At 39.2% G+C, this 18100-nt stretch overlaps 1 protein-coding gene across 33 annotated transcripts in view; it reads left to right on the top strand.

The window, feature by feature from the left end:
• Positions 1-18100, top strand: part of SRPK2 (SRSF protein kinase 2) — a 288551-nt gene that overhangs the window by 124011 nt on the left and 146440 nt on the right. For 11 of the 33 annotated variants that reach the window (XR_010158309.1, XR_010158308.1, XR_010158312.1 and 8 more), the window contains one exon: positions 8370-8433. Coding sequence is in view for 8 of the 11 variants with exons in the window: in XM_063813816.1 (XP_063669886.1) it covers positions 8370-8433 (64 nt within the window). In the remaining 3 variants the exon portion in view is untranslated. 33 annotated transcript variants of the gene reach the window in all.

The raw sequence follows: 18100 nt of genomic DNA, 5'->3' as shown, positions 1-18100 counted from the left end.
CGTGGTGGTGGGCGCCTCTAGTCCCAGCTACTCGGGAGGCTGAGACAGGAGACTGGTGTGAACCCGGGAGGCGGAGCTTGCAGTGAGCGGAGATCATGCCACTGCACTCCAGCCTGGGCGACAGAGTGAGACTCTGTCTCAAAATAATAATAATAATAATAAGTTGGAGACACCAAGAAGGGCTCCATAAGCATGTATCCTGAGGCAGTAGAATGTGTAAACATGTGAAATAGAAGAAGCAGTTAATTGGTAGTGGCAGGAGAAGTAGAGTTAGGATGGGAGAGGTGTTGAAACCCTAGAATAGTGGAGCATTAAGGTGGAGAACCATCCCACTGAACACCTGGAAATATTGATTTGGGAGCTGCTCTGACTTCTGAAGAAGCGTGTGGTTTTGAAGCCTGCTGAGGCATTTTCCTCTTAACTTCTAGGTATATTCTTGCAGTATTCCCTGTCATTTCAGGCAACCTTAACACGTATTTGTTTCTTTTCTTTTCAGACAGATTCTTGCTCTGTTGCCCAGAGTGGAGTGCAGTGGTGCAGTCTTGGTAAACTGCAGCTTCAACCTCTTGGGCCCAAGTGATCCTGCCATCTCAGCCTCCTAAGTAGCTGAACCACACGTGCATGTCACCATGCTTACCTAATTTTTTTTTTTTTTTTTAAGAGATGAAGTCTCATTATGTTGCCCAGGCTGGTCTTGAACTCTTGGGCTTAAGCGGTCCTTCTGCCTTGGGCTCCTTAATTGTTGGGATTACATGTGTGAGCCACCTTGACCAGCTGCATTTGTTTGTCATAGTCTAAAGTGGCTCCAGATAAATGTAAGGCACGAATTAATTTTTAAAAATCTTCCTTATGGGCCAGAAGTGGTGGCTCATGCCTTCAATCCTGGCACTTTGAGGGGGCCAAGGTGGGAGGATCGGTTGAGCCCAGGAGTTCAAGACCAGCCTCGGCAACATAGCGAGACCCTGTCTCTACCAAAAAAAAAAAAAAAAAAAAAAAAAAAAATTAGCCAAGCATAGTGGTGTGCATCTGTAGTTGTAACTACTCAGGAGGCTGAGGTAGAGGATTGCTTGAGCCCAGGAGTTTGAGATCCCAGTGAGCTATCGTTGCACCACTGCACTCCAGCTTCGGTGACAGAGCAAGACTCTGTCCCTCTAAAAAAAAAAAAATATATATATATATATCCTCCTCATGTACACCCCAAACAAAATTAAGTTTGTGGATGATTATGTAAAGAATTTGGCAAGTAAAAGGAAGTTTATTAAATTTGCCAGAATGATTCCCATTGAAAAAGTATGTAGCTCTAATTATTTAGGTAGAATAATCTGCCCAGTTATTATGTCTTTTTAAATTTCCACTTGACAAAAGTCAGGGTCCTCATGCCCAGGTTTAGTGATCTGAATGACAAAGGAGCATATCATGCCCACAGCTTCTGTGTGTTCTTATGTTCCCCTCACTCCTAGGATTCTAGGTTGATTCAGGGCGGCTCCGTTTTTCTCCTAGGATGTCTGTATCTTTGAAGCACCACCCCATGGGACGTCATTTTGAGTAGAGTTACTGGTAATCTGCTACTCCTCATCAGGGTTCCAGGGGCTTGGCTTAGTGCTGTACTGATAGCCCTTAGTTAGTGGTCTGGGAGCCTTAAACTTACAGTGTGTTACAACGTAGACAGGTGAAGCATTAGAGCTCCTAGGCCATTAACTGAAGAGTTAAAAACTGTTCATCTTCATAAGGAGTTTGAGTATCTTTTAAGGTGTGAGTAAAAACAAGAATAAAAGAGTTATGAGGAAGATCTGTAGGTTGGATGCAAGAGAATGAATGGGGAAATCACAGTGAATTGTTGGCTTTGAGGGATGTATAAAGGGGATGAATAAGAAGAGTATCATGCCCCAGATGATTAGTTGTTTCAATCAAGTAAGTTGATTAATAAGGATAATTTGAATTGATTGGAGATAAAAGAAAATAGCATTTTAAAAGCTGATTTAAAATAAGATTGAAATGTCCTACTGTTACCAAAATGCCAGGGGTTTGGTCTAGGTCCTGCTGCTCTCCACAAGGAAAGCCAGTCACTGGCTGGGCACTGTGGCTCATGCTTGTACTCCCAGCACTTTGGGAGGCTGAGGCGGGTGGATCACTTGAGGTCAGTTTGAGACCAGCCTAGCCAACATGGTGAAACCCCTGTCTCTACTAAAAATACAAAAATTTGTCAGGCGTGGTGGCGGGTGCTTGTAATCCCAGCTATCCCGGAGGCTGAGGCAGGAGAAATGCTTGAACCTGGGAGGCGGAGGTTATAGTGAGCCGAGATTGCGCCATCCAGCTTGGGCGACAGAGTGAGACTTTGTCTTCAAGGAAAAAAAAAAGCCAATCACTGAAAGAACAAGTATTACCGAGGAAGAAGGCTTTAATTGGATGCTGCAGCAAGGAGATGGGAGCTCAGTCTCAAATCCATCTCCCAGACTAAAACCAGAGCTTGATATAGCAGGGAAGAAATGTAACAGTGTGTAAGAAAATAGGAACTAGGGAGGGGCAAGGAAGCAATCATGATGAATGAGGGATCCAAAGTGTCATTGTCTGGATGTGGTGATTTGGTGAGTTTCAGTTTTTTTTTTTTTTTCTTTGAGATGGAGCCCCACGCACATAGATGGCTCTCTGTGGTCTCCCTATTCATCCGTCTGCTTATACTTTTTTTTTTTTGAGACGGAGTCTTGCTCTGTCTCCCAGCTTGGAGTGCAGTGATGTGATCTCGGCTCACTGCAACCTGCAGCTCCTGGGTTGAAGCGATTCTCCTGCCTCAGCCTCCCTTGTAGCTGGGATTACAGGCATCTGCCACCACGCCAGGCTAATTTTTGTATTTTTAGTAGAGTCGGTATTTCACCATCTTGGCCAGGCCGGTCTTGAACTCCTGACCTCAAATGATCCGCCCGCGTGGGCCTCCCGAAGTGCTGGGATTACAGGCATGAGCCACCATGCCTGTCCTTCAGTTCTTTGAGAGAGAGAGAGAGGGAATTTATTGTTAATTTTTTTTTGGAGGCTTGAGGGTCCTTTGCTGAGGAAGGAACTTAGATAAAACATATTTGTATTACGCTTTAAGACCAGAAAGGTCAGTTTCTGTGTTTATCCAAAAGAACAGCCTATGGGACTATTGGGTGGGTTTTACTATTTGGGTTGTTGAGGTTCTTGGAAATTTTACCGTAGGTCTCAGCAACAGTAATCTTCTGGAGAAGATGAAGAATGTGATTGCCTCCAGTATCTTTTTGCCCCTTAGATTTCCCCTTTATAAATTCATGTGGTTCAGCTATGAGATGATCTGAGGATCAGTCAAGTTCTAAAATTGCTTGGATCTTTGATTAAATGTATCTGGAAATGTATATTTAAGAATAAATTAATGTAGCTCAATTGTAACTAACATTAGATTGACTGTAACAGGCTGAGAAGACTATGAAGGTGTCAGCAACCAATGTCTGATATGCCAGGCTGTCTGAATTGAACATTCAGGTGCCTGTCGTTAGGGAAGCAATGGTCTCATGGGGACTGAAACAAGTAATTTATATATTTTAGTAATTTGGTAATGCAAATACAGAGACGTAGAGGAGGTGAACTTAATTCTGGGAATGTGTTTGTGTGGAGGTAACATTTGGGACTGAGATTAGAAAAGTGAGTTGGGTAGCTAGGCGTGGTGGTGCCCACCTGTAATCCCAGCTACTCGGGGGGCTGAGGCAGGAGAATCGCTTGAATTTGGGAGGCAGAGGTTGCAGTGAGCTGAGATTCCACCACTGCACTCCACCCTGGGTGGCAGAACGAGACTCTGTCTCAAAAAAAAAAGAAAAAAAGAAAAAGAAAAAACGATTTGGGTGTACAAGGGAGACGACTGAACGGTGGTATTCCAGGGAGAGGAAACTGTATACGAAAAGATTTAGTGGCGTGAAAAAGCATGGCATGCTTGGGGAGCCATGTAGACTAGAGCTCAGTATTTCCAGAGCGTATGATATAAAAAAGAGAGAATGGAGGGAAAGATAATTCTTTTTTCTTTTTTTTTTTTTGAGACGGAGTCTCTCTCTGTCACCCAGGTTGGAGTGCAGTGGCGCGATCTCTGCTCACTGCAACCTCCGCCTCCCGGGTTCATGCCATTCTCCTGCCTCAGCCTCCTGAGTAGCTGGGACTACAGGCGCCCGCCACCACGCCTGGCTAATTTTTTGTATTTTTAGTAGAGACGGAGTTTCACCATGTTAGCCAGGATGGTCTCTATCTCCTGACCTTCGTGATTTGCCTACCTCAGCCTCTCGAGGTGCTGGGATTACAGGCGTGAGCCACCGCGCCCGACCGGGAAAGATATTTCAAATGAGATTGGGGGAACTAGCCTGGGATCCCTCAAACATTTCAGGTTTGGTAGGGCAATGGTGTTGCTGTTCACTGAGATCAGGAGTATATAAGAAGACATTAGGCTTATAAGTTTATGGGTTCAATTTTAGACATTGCATTCAAGCCATGCAGAGACTGTCTAGGTGAAAATGGAGGATATGTGGTTCTGGGTTGTAGGAGAGAATATTGGGCTGGAAACTAAGTTACCGTTATCATCAATGCCCTGTAGTTCTTGATGGCAAGGGTGTATGTAGATAGAAGGATCAGTGAGTGAAAAGAGGGTCCTTACAGGTATCACCAGCATTTAAGGGCTGCATGGAAGATAACGGTCTTGCAAAGTACCCAGAGTTAGAAGGAGAAAGCAAATGTAAAAGCATTAAAAAAAAAGCCACAAAAACTTATGTCCTCCTATAATGTTATTTAGCAGTTAAGAAACAAAATTATGACTAAAAATAAAAGCAACCATAATTTAAAATATATTTATTCAAACTACACAGGAACTGCTTGCCTGTTTTCTGTGTGAAATAAGCAAGTGTGGTCTTGAGGTGGGAGTAGGGCAGATGGTAAAGGATTGATTAAAGACTGAGATGTAGAAGGAGCTGTTGAGTGTACTGTCAAGCATTTTCAGATTACATCCATAGGGAATACAACTGTTAAATAATCAGGTTGATGGACTTTTTTTTGCACTCATTGGTCTAAATGTATACATGGAGACAGTGGGTGCTGCTTTGGAAGAACCATGAAGTGGTGGGCAAGAGAGTCATTTTAGAATTGTGAAGATGTGTCATTTTAAAATGACAAGAGAGTCATTTTAAAATCTGACTTGTAAAAGCAGACTGGATCTCTATATCAATTCATGTAACAAAATCTAGAAGGTTCTAAGATTTACATGCAAATACTATTATAAAGCATATTAGAGGAAAATTGGATGAAAAATTTAAAAACTTTGGTGTGAGGAAGGTGTTTCTAAGTTTGTTTCTAAGTTTATCAGGAAGGCCAGAATTTAACAAGGAAAAGATTGGTTGACTTGATTGCAGAAAAATAAAGTGTATAGGGTCCCAGATACTACCCTGGAAGTAATTGAATAAAATTCCAAAACAACTGACTAATTGAGGGGGAAAGTGTTTGCAGTGTGTGTAAGAAAGTGTCCTGAGCATGGTCAAGGGAACGGTTGGCTCAAGAGGTAGAGGTTCAAGAGTCTGTGGACTGAGGAGCCTGGAGTCGATAGCCAAGCCTTTTCTAATAAGTCATATCAGTATGGACATCCAGGTCCCCCCGATTATAGCAGGTGTTGTGGTGGAATGGAAATCAGTGGAATTCTTCACGAATGTGGGGAATTACCAGACCTATGGATGATAAGGACAGGGAGGAGTTGATGGTAGCATAGACGGAGTACGTGGGCCTCAAAGGATACAGTATCATAGTGTTAACGTTCCTTGATTTCTGAGTCCTTCTGGAGCAATGAACAAATCTGAAGGTTTAGAGATAAGGTGAAAATGAAGTTAGAAACCTTTTCATGTATTATTAGAATCCTCTTTGGTTTGGGGCTTCCAGTGTCACCAGTCAGAATATGGTTTATAGCTTGAACTTTTCTTTCCAGTGTTTACAAGATAGGCATTAACTTCATTAGAGCTGTGTAATTTAATCTTGGGCTTTTTCATCTTAAGTGCATTGATATACGTAGGTATACTGAAGTGTGAACTTTTTGTTGTTTTGGAATACAAAATTGCCATGATGAAGATGGATTCAAGTGTAATCTCTTTTCTGAAGCAGCAAGTTGATACATGGAGCACAATTCTCTAGGAAGGGAGGCTGAGATACAGATTAAAGTTAAGTTCCTACCTACAATAACACTACAGTGATAAAAATGGGGATGTTGAGGTTGATGATAAGAAGGAGAAGGTGGATTTAAACTATGGAAAGACCATTTAACATTGGACAGGCCTGGTATCCTTCATTAACTAATTCAGTAAATATTTATTGAGAGATGAAGCAGGGAGGGCTCACGGCATCCCAGGCACAATACTACTTTATTTTCATGGGTTATTTCATTAAATCCTTGCCACAGCCTTTCAGATATATGTTATTGTCCCCATTTTACAGGAGAGGAGATAGAGGCTTTAGAGAGTTTAAGTAATTTCTCCAAGGTCATACAGCTATTAAAAATGGCAGAGGAGGCCTGGTGCTGTGGCTCACACCTGTAATCCCAGCACTTTGGGAGGCTGAGGTGGGCGCATCATCTGAGGTCAGGAGTTCAAGACCAGCCTGACTAACATGGTGAAACCCTGTCTCTACTAAAAAGACAAAAAATTAGCTGGGTATGGTGGCGGGCGCCTGTAATCCCAGCTACCCGGGAGGCTGAGACAGGAGAATTGCTTGAACCCGGGAGGCGGAGGTTGCAGTGAGCCGAGATTGTGCCATTGCACTCTAGCCTGGGCAACGAGTGAAATTCCATCTCAAAAAAAAAAAAAGGGGCAGAGGAGGCTGTTCCTAAATCCAAGGCAGAGTCTGAGCTCTGACACCCTGCTCCTTCCAAAATGAGGGGAGGGGCCCTGCTGAGGGCTCACTGTGGCGCCATGTGCCTGATCCTCAAGGTGAGTCTCAGCATCACCCCAGCTATAGGCGCTGTGCTCTGCTCTCCCAGTGGCTAGGCAGCTTGGCTACACCCTGTGGTAGATTCTGCTCTCTCATCAGGTATTCATGCCGCTTTTATAATGCTCATTGAAGTTATAAGCTTAAAAATTTGGGGAAAATCTTTATTTTAACAACGCTGAGAGGATATTTCTGTACAGGTCCATTGTATTTTATGGAACTAATTTTTATTCCTTTTTCCTTTGCATCTTCTCATATTCAACTTTGATTTATATAGTCAACATTTTTTAAAAAATTTGCTTTACTGCTTAAAAAACTGTTGAGGTCTATTTTGAAATCCTGGTACTGTTGATAGCATTTTATTGGCACTAATTTATTTTTTAGTATGTGAACTTTTTATTATGAAAGCACACTTGAGTTTTAAAAATCCAGTTGGAAATACTTATTAGGGATAGGAAAACAGCTTTACACATGAAATAGTCTGGGTAATAGGACCATGTCAGTTTTATTAACTTAAAATTATGTGCTTTAGTCAGTCGTTGATGTTTTAAAGGAAACGTATTAGATTGTCTCCTTATCTTTTCCCTCTCTTATTTTCACCCTTCCTTCCCTTTTAGTCTGTTATCTCCCTTCCAAATCAGTATCAGCAATTATCTTTTAATTAAGTTGAACTGGTGCTTACATTCCTGTTGTAGATGTCTATTGTCAATCCTTTCCTAAAAGGACAAGTATATTATCTCTGCTCGGTAAATGGGTGTTGCTGTTCACTTGTACTGTACTGCTAAGGAGGAGGGGAAAATTAAGGTATAAAATCAGAAGTCTCTTTCTAGAGGAGTTAGGAACACTAGATATTAAATGTGTCTTTAATTAAACACAATCAAGAAATTAAAACAAAGGTTAAACATTTTGAAATCTATACATCGGGGTTCTGGTTTAATATTTCATTCTTAAGTGACAAAAATGATTCACTGAGCCATATTTTTTAGGGCTAGTGAAATAGAAACAGCCAAGGGTTGCATATATGTTTATTACAGCCTGTGACGTGATTACCCAGGCTTCTCAAATTATCTAGTATATTTAATTCAGATGTTCAAGATTTCTTGTTTGTATTTTATTTTGCTAAATTGAAAATCATCTTGTAGAACCATGCTAGTTCTACCTTAAAAAAGAAAACACCCCTCTGCTTTAAAGAAATGGTACTTCCTGCTTTCATAAACAGTCATGTGCATAGTTTAGCAAGGCCTGATGCCTCTGGAGCTTTTTCCCTTTATAGCACCATTGAATCCCAGTCCTAACAGAAGTACTGCGAATCTTGTGGCCTCATTCTGAACAAAAGGGATTAGAGAAGAAAAATCTCTTGATATAAGGCTTGAAAGCAAGGGCAGGCAATCTTGGTTGTGAATATTTTCTGATTTTTCCAGAAATCAAGCAGAAGATTGAGCTGCTGATGTCAGTTAACTCTGAGAAGTCGTCCTCTTCAGAAAGGTACAGCTACATCTCTTGCATGAACAATTAATGGTGTAGCATTGCTAAGAAACAAACCAGGACATATTTTTTTTTCTTGTCAAGTTTGCTATATAACGTATTGTCCTGCATGCTGGTATTGTGCTGTATTGAAGATGTGTATTTGGGCAAGCTGTTCTGCTTTTGCAAAGGGTGATTGATTTTTTTAAGAAAAATAGTGGAGCCTGATCAGCTGCAGCATGCACACCATAACACAGCAGACCGCTGGTTCATGTGTGACAGCTGTTGAAGGCTTTAAAAATAATTTAGCTAAAAAGCAGAAAAGAAAAATCTTGCTTTTTTAAAGGGAAATGCTGTGAGGTTTTCTTCCTATATGTTGAGGTTGCTGCTCTACAGAATTACGAAGGTTATTTGTAAAATGTAGGTTAAAAATACTTGATTTTGGGTTGTAATAAATATTTATTCTTATATGGTAAGGGAGTGCCATTTGTAAATAGCTTAGGAATTGCAAACCCACAGATTAGTCACATTCTGAAAGAGAGATATGATGCTTCTTCAAGTCTGTGCTAGGAAATGGAACAGTCACTGCATGCAGTAATGGTTCATGCCTGCAGGTAAGGACAAAATGACTCAGAAGTATTTTTAAAGCAATTATTTTATCTGTCAATCATATGATTATATCTGAAAAGAGATATTTCATTAAAATGACTGTTTTGCCTTATAAAAAGAATTAAGATATTTTTATCTGAAGTCAGAAATAAGGCTATAGTTGCCTATTTTGATATGCAAATATTGTGTTCAGTTCTGTTTACCAAAATAGTGTATACTACATGATGTCTTAAATTGAGATTCTTGGGCATACAGTTGATGCTTACCTTTCTCTTGGTTACCTAATAGGTTATACTTAATATTGATATTTTATACTTAAGGTATATGTTGATTTATCTTTTCCAGGGTTTGCAGGGTTATCTTTTTTGTTCATAGATGTAATATTTAGAAAAATAATGGAGAAATAATGTGGTAGTTAAGGAATGATACAGAAAAAATACAAAAAAAATGAGTTGAAGAACCTACCATGGTAAAATGGATTTATTTAAAGTATGCTAGTATATGAAGGACATAATCTGATGTGAAATTATCATTTTAAATTGATTTATTAGTATAATCAGGGGAAAAAGCTTATGGCTCTAACTTAGGGCATCACAAATAAAAATGATGTTACTGCTTTTGTTAGAGACTGAAAGTAGAAAATTTTAGGACTGCTAGTGTTTATTTTTGTGTGGCTTCTAACTTCTGGTTTGTGGCTAGCCATCTGATCTTAAGCATTCTGTTTGCTGAGATGAGAAACAGTCTTCAGCCTTGTGAATATTCTGCCAGTAAAATGGTGGTGATGGGAAGGGTAGAAGAGGGTGGTGTGCATAGTGAACGACCTGGGTATCAGCTGTAATGTTAGAGTTTGGTACTAGGAAGAGCACACTTAATGAGATGACAGTAATAATTACATTAGCTTTTTGGAATATCATGAATTCTTTACTGATAAATTGAGGGTTGGACAGAGTGGATGAATATTATTGAGAAACAAATTAGGAGTGGATGAGGTTTTCTGGTTAAAATACATTCTGTAAGGAAAGATATTCTAAGATATTTTAGTGATTTTATTTATTTACTTACCTACACTCTGGTGGTTATTTGAAGGAAAGGGAGGACGCATGTGGTCATGATTTTAAAGTTTAGAAATCAGCCACTATTGCTTCTGATAACTTCATACACAGTTTTACCAGAGATTACTTAATTTATGTATTATTATTTCATGGCCATTATGCTGTCCTGACTTAATGGTTGATAAATGTAGCTTATAAATCAGACAACACTTTGCAAACATAGAAGTTGTTTCATTAATGTAGATATATTACAACAAGAAGGTACTCTCCCTCGCCCCTACTTTTTATTAAAAGTCATATGGTAATGAACAGTCAAATCATTTGTCTTTTTAATTTGTTTGGAGGAACTTGAAAAATAAGAATCTGAAGTTTAAAAAGAATTTATGGCTTGTAACACTATATCCTGTCCAGGAATTTAACACCTTACAGTATCATGTAGCATTATCATTACATTCTTAAATTCCTTGTTCACCAGTCCAGCTACATTTTAAGAGTTTTTGCTTTCACTTAAAAAAAAAATAAGTTAATGGTTTGAGGCATGGTGCTCTAAATCTTAGAGATATTTGGAATTTGCATATAGTCAGTGTTCCCATCTATCGACTGGTAGAAAGGATGAAGAAATCTGACTTCTTTCTTTAGCAGGGGAGAAACTGCTTGATTGTAAGCAAACCAAAAGTTATCATTCACCACAACTGATTTTGTTCCTGCAGTATAGAATTATCTTTTGATAATTCAGAAAACTGGGTAGAGAAAAGTACCTCTAAATACAAAATATAAATACAAAAACCCTGATGTGATTATTTCTAGTAATTTTTCATCTCATTTTTATCCTTTTAAAAGAATTGCTAGTCTTGCAAGAGCTTAGTATTGGTTGAATTGTTTTTGTTCAATTTTATAAAATGGGAAAAGCAAAACAACCTAATTTATTTTTGTAGAATCTTAAGAGTCCTTCACTGAAAAATATACATACGATTTGAAGTAAAATTATAATGGAATTTGAAGGTTGTTTGGGGGGCTAAATTGGGAAATACGTTATCCTAATAGATCTCAATAACACCTTGAAATCTAAAATTATGTTTTTACCTTTAAAGGAACAGTGGAAGTCTGAAGAGTGCCATTTTGTAGGGGAGTTATGGAGTACTTCTGTTCTGAATGGCTGACTCCTAAGATCAAAACTATCAGGGTTACAAAACGTTAGTTTATTTTTTGGTTTTGTGTTTTGAAGAGAGAGAAAAAAACTCAACATAACCATTTAAAAAATTAAGAGCAGAGAATGCTATTGAATGAATTTTTTAAAAAAAAATGCCTAATGATGAATGAAAAATGATGTATATAATAGTTACGAGGAAGATATTTGCTGCAAGACAGTACCCTCTGGAGATTTTAGGGGTAAATCCTACTACAAGTATTTTCCTTTTTTTTGAGTGCCTGTTGAATGAATGAATTCATCTTGAATATAGTAGAGTCGGTGCTAGACACATTTTTACTCCCTTGTTTACTCCTGTTTACAGTAATAAATGTGAATATCTGATTTAAAAAACTAGGTTTTCAAGTTCTCGTTTCTTCATTTTGCCCTTTCTTAGCTAGAGCACTTCTGGGATTTATGGGGTAATGTGCGTGGGGGAGAGTAGTAGTAGTAATAACCATAATAGCTAAAAAGGTATAGTACAGTTGTCCCTTGGTGTCCAAGGGGGATTGGTTCCATGACCCCCCATAGGTATCAAAATCCACAGATGCTCAAGTCCTTCATGTAAAATGGTATAGTATTTGCACATAACCTGTGTACTTCGTCCCATATGTTTTAAAACATCTCTAGATTACTTACAATACCTAATACAATGAAAACACTCTGTAAATAGTTGTTATATTATAGTTTAAAAATTTGTATTATTGTTGTATTTTATTTTTAATTGTTTTATATCCTAAATATTTTTGATCTGTAGTGGGTCGAATCTGTGGATGTGGAGGGCTGACTCTAATCATTTATTAAACAGTCTAGATACCAGTTCTGAGTGCTTTATAGGTGAAGAGAAAGAGGGAAGGGGTGTGTGTGTTGTGTGTAGAAGGAATGGTTATTGGGAGAACTGTTTAATAAATCATCCCAGAAGAATCCTGTGTGAACAGAAGGTACTTTACCGTACTATCATTTTTGTCAAACTTTATTGCTATTTCTTCAGGGAACTCAGGTAACAAAATTGTACAATTCTTAATCAGTAAAGAAAGTTGAGCCCAGAGTGGTCAGAGCTGATTCCCAGTCTGCCTAGGTAAACCCAAGGAGGGCTGAGGAGTTTGTGAGATGAGGAGATCTGAGAAGCTGAGACTGCATTCACACATAGCATTGCCCACATCTGCTGTTCAGTGTGAGTGGATGTTGTTTTAATTGATAAAGTTCACAATGAACTAAAAATTAACAACTCACAACAGTGCTATGTAGGTTTGCATTTTCTCAGGGAACAGATACGGAAAGGATAATTTCTTTTTGCATGTTTGTCGGTTTTTGATGTATTTTAGTGTTTAAAAGGGAGTCTTTATACTTGTAGCTCAATAGATAAGAACTCCTAGCCTAGATCCTTAACATTTCAGTTAGCTAGCCAATACTGAATTCACAAATTGTAGCTGTCTTGTTCAGGAGAGGAGAGAAGCGGAGAGGGAAAAAGTGTCATAGTAATATTTATGCTGTGGCCTATATTCTACCAATGCCGAATAAAAAGGATTGGTGAGAATTGATAGAGATTGTGTGTTGTCCCTTCTCCAATATAAGGGTATTTCAAATCCATAAGGAACCCAGGCTGTTTTTGTGTGTGTATTTTAATTGTTCTCTTCTTATTTTGGTGCCTCGTATGCAAAGGTGAAAGTGATACATAGTGATGTGTGGATGCGGAGAGCAAAAAGCTATACCTGGAAAAATAAGGAGAAAGGAAGGGAAAAAATTCAAAAGTGAGGAAGGTACCAGATGAAGAGAGAAAGAAGTAAAGGGCATTCAGTGGAAAAGGATCCTGAACCAAGATGTCTTTGATTTGCTCTTAAGTTGATATATTTTCTTTTATGATGTGTGGTGGACTAAGAGCAGTTATAGGAGGAGAACCAAAGGGTCTTTCTTCATTGTTTTCCCTTTCTCCCCCCGTTGCAATGCAAAGACTAGGAAAAACATTTGTTGATAACTATTTTTCCCTTTTCCAACTCCTGCTCTGCCACTGTTGGCTTTCTTTCTCTCCTTGTAGAGGTGTACTTGTTCCTGAATGAGATGACATAGTGGTTGATTGTGTTGTCTTCTCATCACTCAATTCTTTATTTAATTTTTGTTAGTATTTTCATTGAAGATACGTATATGGAATAGTACCCAGATCATAGATCTTTATGAAATACAATTTATTGAAATTTTTTTTCAGTGTTTTTGTTTGTTTGTTTTGTGTGTGTGTGTGTGTTGTGCCTAAGAAATCTTTGCCAAGCCTAGGGTCACTAATATTTTCTGCTAGATTGACTTTTAGGAGTTTTAGGATCTTAACATTTAAGTCTGTGATTCATTTGGGGTTTTAGTATTAAGGTAAAGATTGAGATTCAATTTTTTGCATATGACAGTTCAGTTGTATCTGTTTTGAACATTATATAACTAGAAACCCTCTGGATAAGCTTTTGGTCTGTTACCTATGTGAGGTTACCTATGTGAGGTTCATCCATATTGTTGTGTGTAGTTGTAATTAATTCAGTCTCATATCTGTACAGTATTCATGAATATACCTCAGTTTATTCATTCTATTAATGAGCATTTGGGAGGCTTACAGTTTGTGGTTATTAGGAATAGTGCTGCTATGAGCATTTCTTTTTCTTTTTTTTTTTTTGAAATGGAGTTTTGCTCTTTTGCCCAGGCTGGAGTAAAGTGGAGCGATCTCAGCTCACTGCAACCTCTGCCTCCCAGGTTCAAGCAATTTTCCTGCCTCAGCCTCCAGAGTAGCTGGGATTACAGGCCCACGCCACCATGCCCGGCTAATTTTTGTATTTTTAGTAGACATGGGGTTTTGCCTTGTTGGCCAGGCTGGTCTCAAACTCCTGACCTCAGTCCACCCACCTCAGCCTCCCAAAGTGCTAGGATTACAGGTGTGAGCCACCTTGCCCAGTCTGCCGTGAGCATTTCCATACATGTCTTTTGGTTAATGAAGCTTGCATGCATTTGTTTAGTATATTCCTAGGAGTGCAGTTGCTGAGTTTTAGTGGGTATTGTCAGTTTTCCGAAGTGAATGTACCACTCTATACTTCCACCAACTGTGTATGCTCCGGGTTCTTTTCAATTTGGTATTGTATATATATTTTTCCTTCTCTTACCTTTCCCTCCATTTCTCCCTTCCTTTTTCCTTGTTAGCATTCTGGTGGCTCTACCAGTGTTACCCAGAGTTTGCACCATTTTGAGGAGGATTAGAAGTAGAAACTGGACTATTTCTGAACATGAGCGTTCCTGAGGGGGAACAGAATTAGAAGCATAGACCAGTAAGTGACCCTAGGGTGTTGTTGGAGGCACTGCTTTCCCACTGATTATAGTCTTGTAACTGGGTACTAGAGGCCGTGGGTATTAACATTAGTTTTCAGACTTGGTTTCAGTAGCAAAACCTTTCTTTCATCAAACCTTAATAGGAAGTTATCATGTAAAATATATAAAGAAGATGCTTGGTTTGGGAGCTGGGGAATGTAAGTCAGAGCCGCAGTTTTTGATGCTTAGCCGTCCGCCTTGGAGCCACTTCCTCGAGCTCCAGTCCTCTTTACTTAAAGCCCTTGAGGTAGGTAGGCCACCTTAGGTCTGTCCAAGAAATCATGACATTTTGACAGCTTCTGAAGTGTTAAGTTTTAAGCTGTTCCTAGTCTCTAAAATTTATGTATCATATACCTAAATAAAAGTGTAGTGTTAGTTTCCAATGAAAGACTGGACAATGTTCTGATCAGGTTTTCTGTTGGCCATTATTTATTTGGTCTAGATGTAGTAGTTTCTACATTATTTTGTAATCAATTTTGATTCTGTCTGTTTACTGATGCTTCTCTGGAGGGTTGCTTACATTACAGCCAGAGCAAACCTTTCAGAACACAAATCTGATCAGGTAGGTCATTCCACGTTTAAAACCTTTCAGCTGTCTTCCCCTTGTGCTTGGGAGTTAGGTAAACTCCATACCTGGGTCAGTGAGTACCTCTTTTCTCTGTCCTCATCTCCCTCTCCAGCCTTGTCTCATGTATCTCTTCCTTTGGTCATGTCCTGGCTGTTTTGCTGTTCCCATCCCTCCTGTCTCAAGGAAGCTCTGCCTGTATCAAATTACAGTACCATGTACTTCTCCTTTGTAGCATTTGTCACAGCTGCTGTTTGACAGTGGGGCGTATCAGTGACATTTGGTCTACTTACTGGCTTACTCACTGTTAACCCCACCTTATGATCTTATATATAGAAGTGCTTTCATCACAAAATGTCAACAAAACAAATAATGTTCATTTGCATTTTACAAATTATGAGCTTTATAGGAAGACTTTCTTGGTATGGGGAGTTATCTCTTTCTGTGGTATTGGCATAGATTAATAAATAATCATAAGATAATTTTGTTACAAACTGTCAAGGTTACAGGTCTTAGATTTTTCTTTTTTCTTTCTTTTTTTTTTTGAGATGGAGTCTCGAGTCTTGCTCTGTCGCCCAGGCTGGAGTGCAGTGGCGCGATCTCGGCTCACTGCAAGCTCCGCCTCCCAGGTTCACGCCGTTCTCCTGCCTCAGCCTCCTGAGTAGCTGGGACTACAGGCGCCCGCCACAATGCCTGGCTAATTTTTTGTATTTTTAGTAGAGACGGGGTTTCACAGTGTCAGCCAGGATGGTCTCGATCTCCTGACCTCGTGATCCACCCGCCTCGGCCTCCCAAAGTGCTGGGATTACAGGCTTGAGCCACCACACCCGGCCAGATTTTTCTGTCACCATAAAAGCGCACAGCTTATTGTTACATTTATTTTTCATTTAATATACAATGGAAATTAAATTTGGACACTTTCCATCTCTGTGCCAAAATGGCAACATCAAAGCATAGTCATTTACATCCCAAATATTAGTATTTTGTGTATCACCTTGGTGTTTTTTGGTCACATTTGCACTCCATACTTTTTTTTTTTTTTAAATTTCTAGGGTACATATGCACAATGTGCAGGTTTGTTACATAGGTATACATGTGCCATATTGGTTTCCTGCACCCATCAACTCGTTATTTACATTAGGTATTTCTGCTAATGCTGTCCCTCCCCCAGTCCCCCACCCCCCAATAGGCTCCAGTGTGTGATGTTCCCCGCCCTGTGTCCATGTGTTCTCATTATTAAACTCCCACCTATGAGTGAGAACATGCAGTGTTTCGTTTTCTGTCCTTGTGATAGTTTGCTTAGAATGATGGTTTCCAGTTTCATCCATGTCCCTGCAAAGGACATGAACTCATCCTTTTTTATGGCTGCATAGTATTCCATGATGTACATGTGCCACATTTTCTTAATCCAGTCTATCATTGATGGACATTTGGGTTGGTTCCAAGTCTTTGCTATTGTGAATAGTGCCACAATAAACATAGGTGTGCATGTGTCTTTATAGCAGCATGATTTATAGTCCTTTGGGTATGTACCCAGTAATGGGATTGCTGGGTCAAATGGTATTTCTAGTTCTAGATCCTTGAGGAATTGCCACACTGTCTTCCACAATGGTTGAACTAATTTACACTCCCACTAACAGTGTAAAAGCATTCCTATTTCTCCACATCCTCTCCAGCACCTGTTGTTTCCTGACTTTTTAATGATCGCCATTCTAACTGGTGTGAGATGGTATCTCATTGTGGTTTTGATTTGCATTTCTCTGATGACCAGTGATGATGAGCATTTTTTCATGTGTCTTTTGGCTGCATAAATGTCTTCTTTTGAGAAGTGTCTGTTCATATCCTTTGCCCACTTTTTGATGGGGTTGTTTTTTTCTTGTAAATTGGTTTAAGTTCTTGGTAGATTCTGGATATTAGCCCTTTGTCAGATGGGTAGATTGTAAAAATTTTCTCCCATTCTGTAGGTTGCCTTTTCACTCTGATGATAGTTTCTTTTGCTGTGCAGAAGCTCTTTAGTTTAATTAGATCCCATTTGTCTATTTTGACTTTTGTTGCCATTGCTTTTGGTGTTTTAGTCGTGAAGTCTTTGCCCATGCCTGTGTCCTGAATGGTATTGCCTAGGTTTTCTTCTAGGGTTTTTATGGTGTTAGGTCCTACATTTAAGTCTTTCATCCATCTTGAGTTAATTTTTGTATATGGTGTAGGGAAGGGATCCAGTTTCAGCTTTCTACATATGGCTAGCCAGTTTTCCCAGCACCATTTATTAAATAGGGAATGCTTTCCCCATTGCTTGTTTTTGTCAGGTTTGTCAAAGATTAGATGGTTGTAGATGTGTGGTGGTATTTCTGAGGCCTCTGTTCTGTTCCATTGGTCTATATCTCAGTTTTGGTACCAGTACCATGCTGTTTTGGTTACTGTAGCCTTGTAGTATAGTTTGAAGTCAGGTAGTGTGATGCCTCCAGCTTTGTTCTTTTTGCTTAGGATTTTCTTGGCAATGCGGGCTCTTTTTTGGTTCCATATGAACTTTAAAGTAGTTTTTTTCCCAATACTGTGAAGAAAGTCATTGGTAGCTTGATGGGGATGGCATTGAATCTGTAAATTACCTTAGGCCGTGTGGCCATTTTCACGATATTGATTCTTCCTATCCATGAATATGGAATGTTTTTTCCATTTGTTGGTGTCCTCTTTTATTTCATTCAGCAGTGATTTGTAGTCTCCTTGAAGAGGTCCTTCACATCCCTTGTAAGTTGGATTCCTAGGTATTTTATTCTCTCTGAAGCAATTGTGAATGGGAGTTCACTCATGATTTGGCTCTCTGTTTGTTATTGGTGTATAGCAATGCTTGTGATTTTTGCACATTGATTTTGTATCCTGAGACTTTGCTGAAGTTGCTTATCAGCTTAAGGAGATTTTGGGCTGAGATGATAGGGTTTTGTAAAT

This window comes from Pan troglodytes, chromosome 6, assembly GCF_028858775.2.
Source record: "Pan troglodytes isolate AG18354 chromosome 6, NHGRI_mPanTro3-v2.0_pri, whole genome shotgun sequence".
Classification (NCBI taxonomy): Eukaryota; Metazoa; Chordata; class Mammalia; order Primates; family Hominidae; genus Pan; species Pan troglodytes.
The sequence above is the reverse complement of the archived record's forward strand: the minus strand, read 5'-3'. Positions and strand labels throughout refer to the sequence as shown.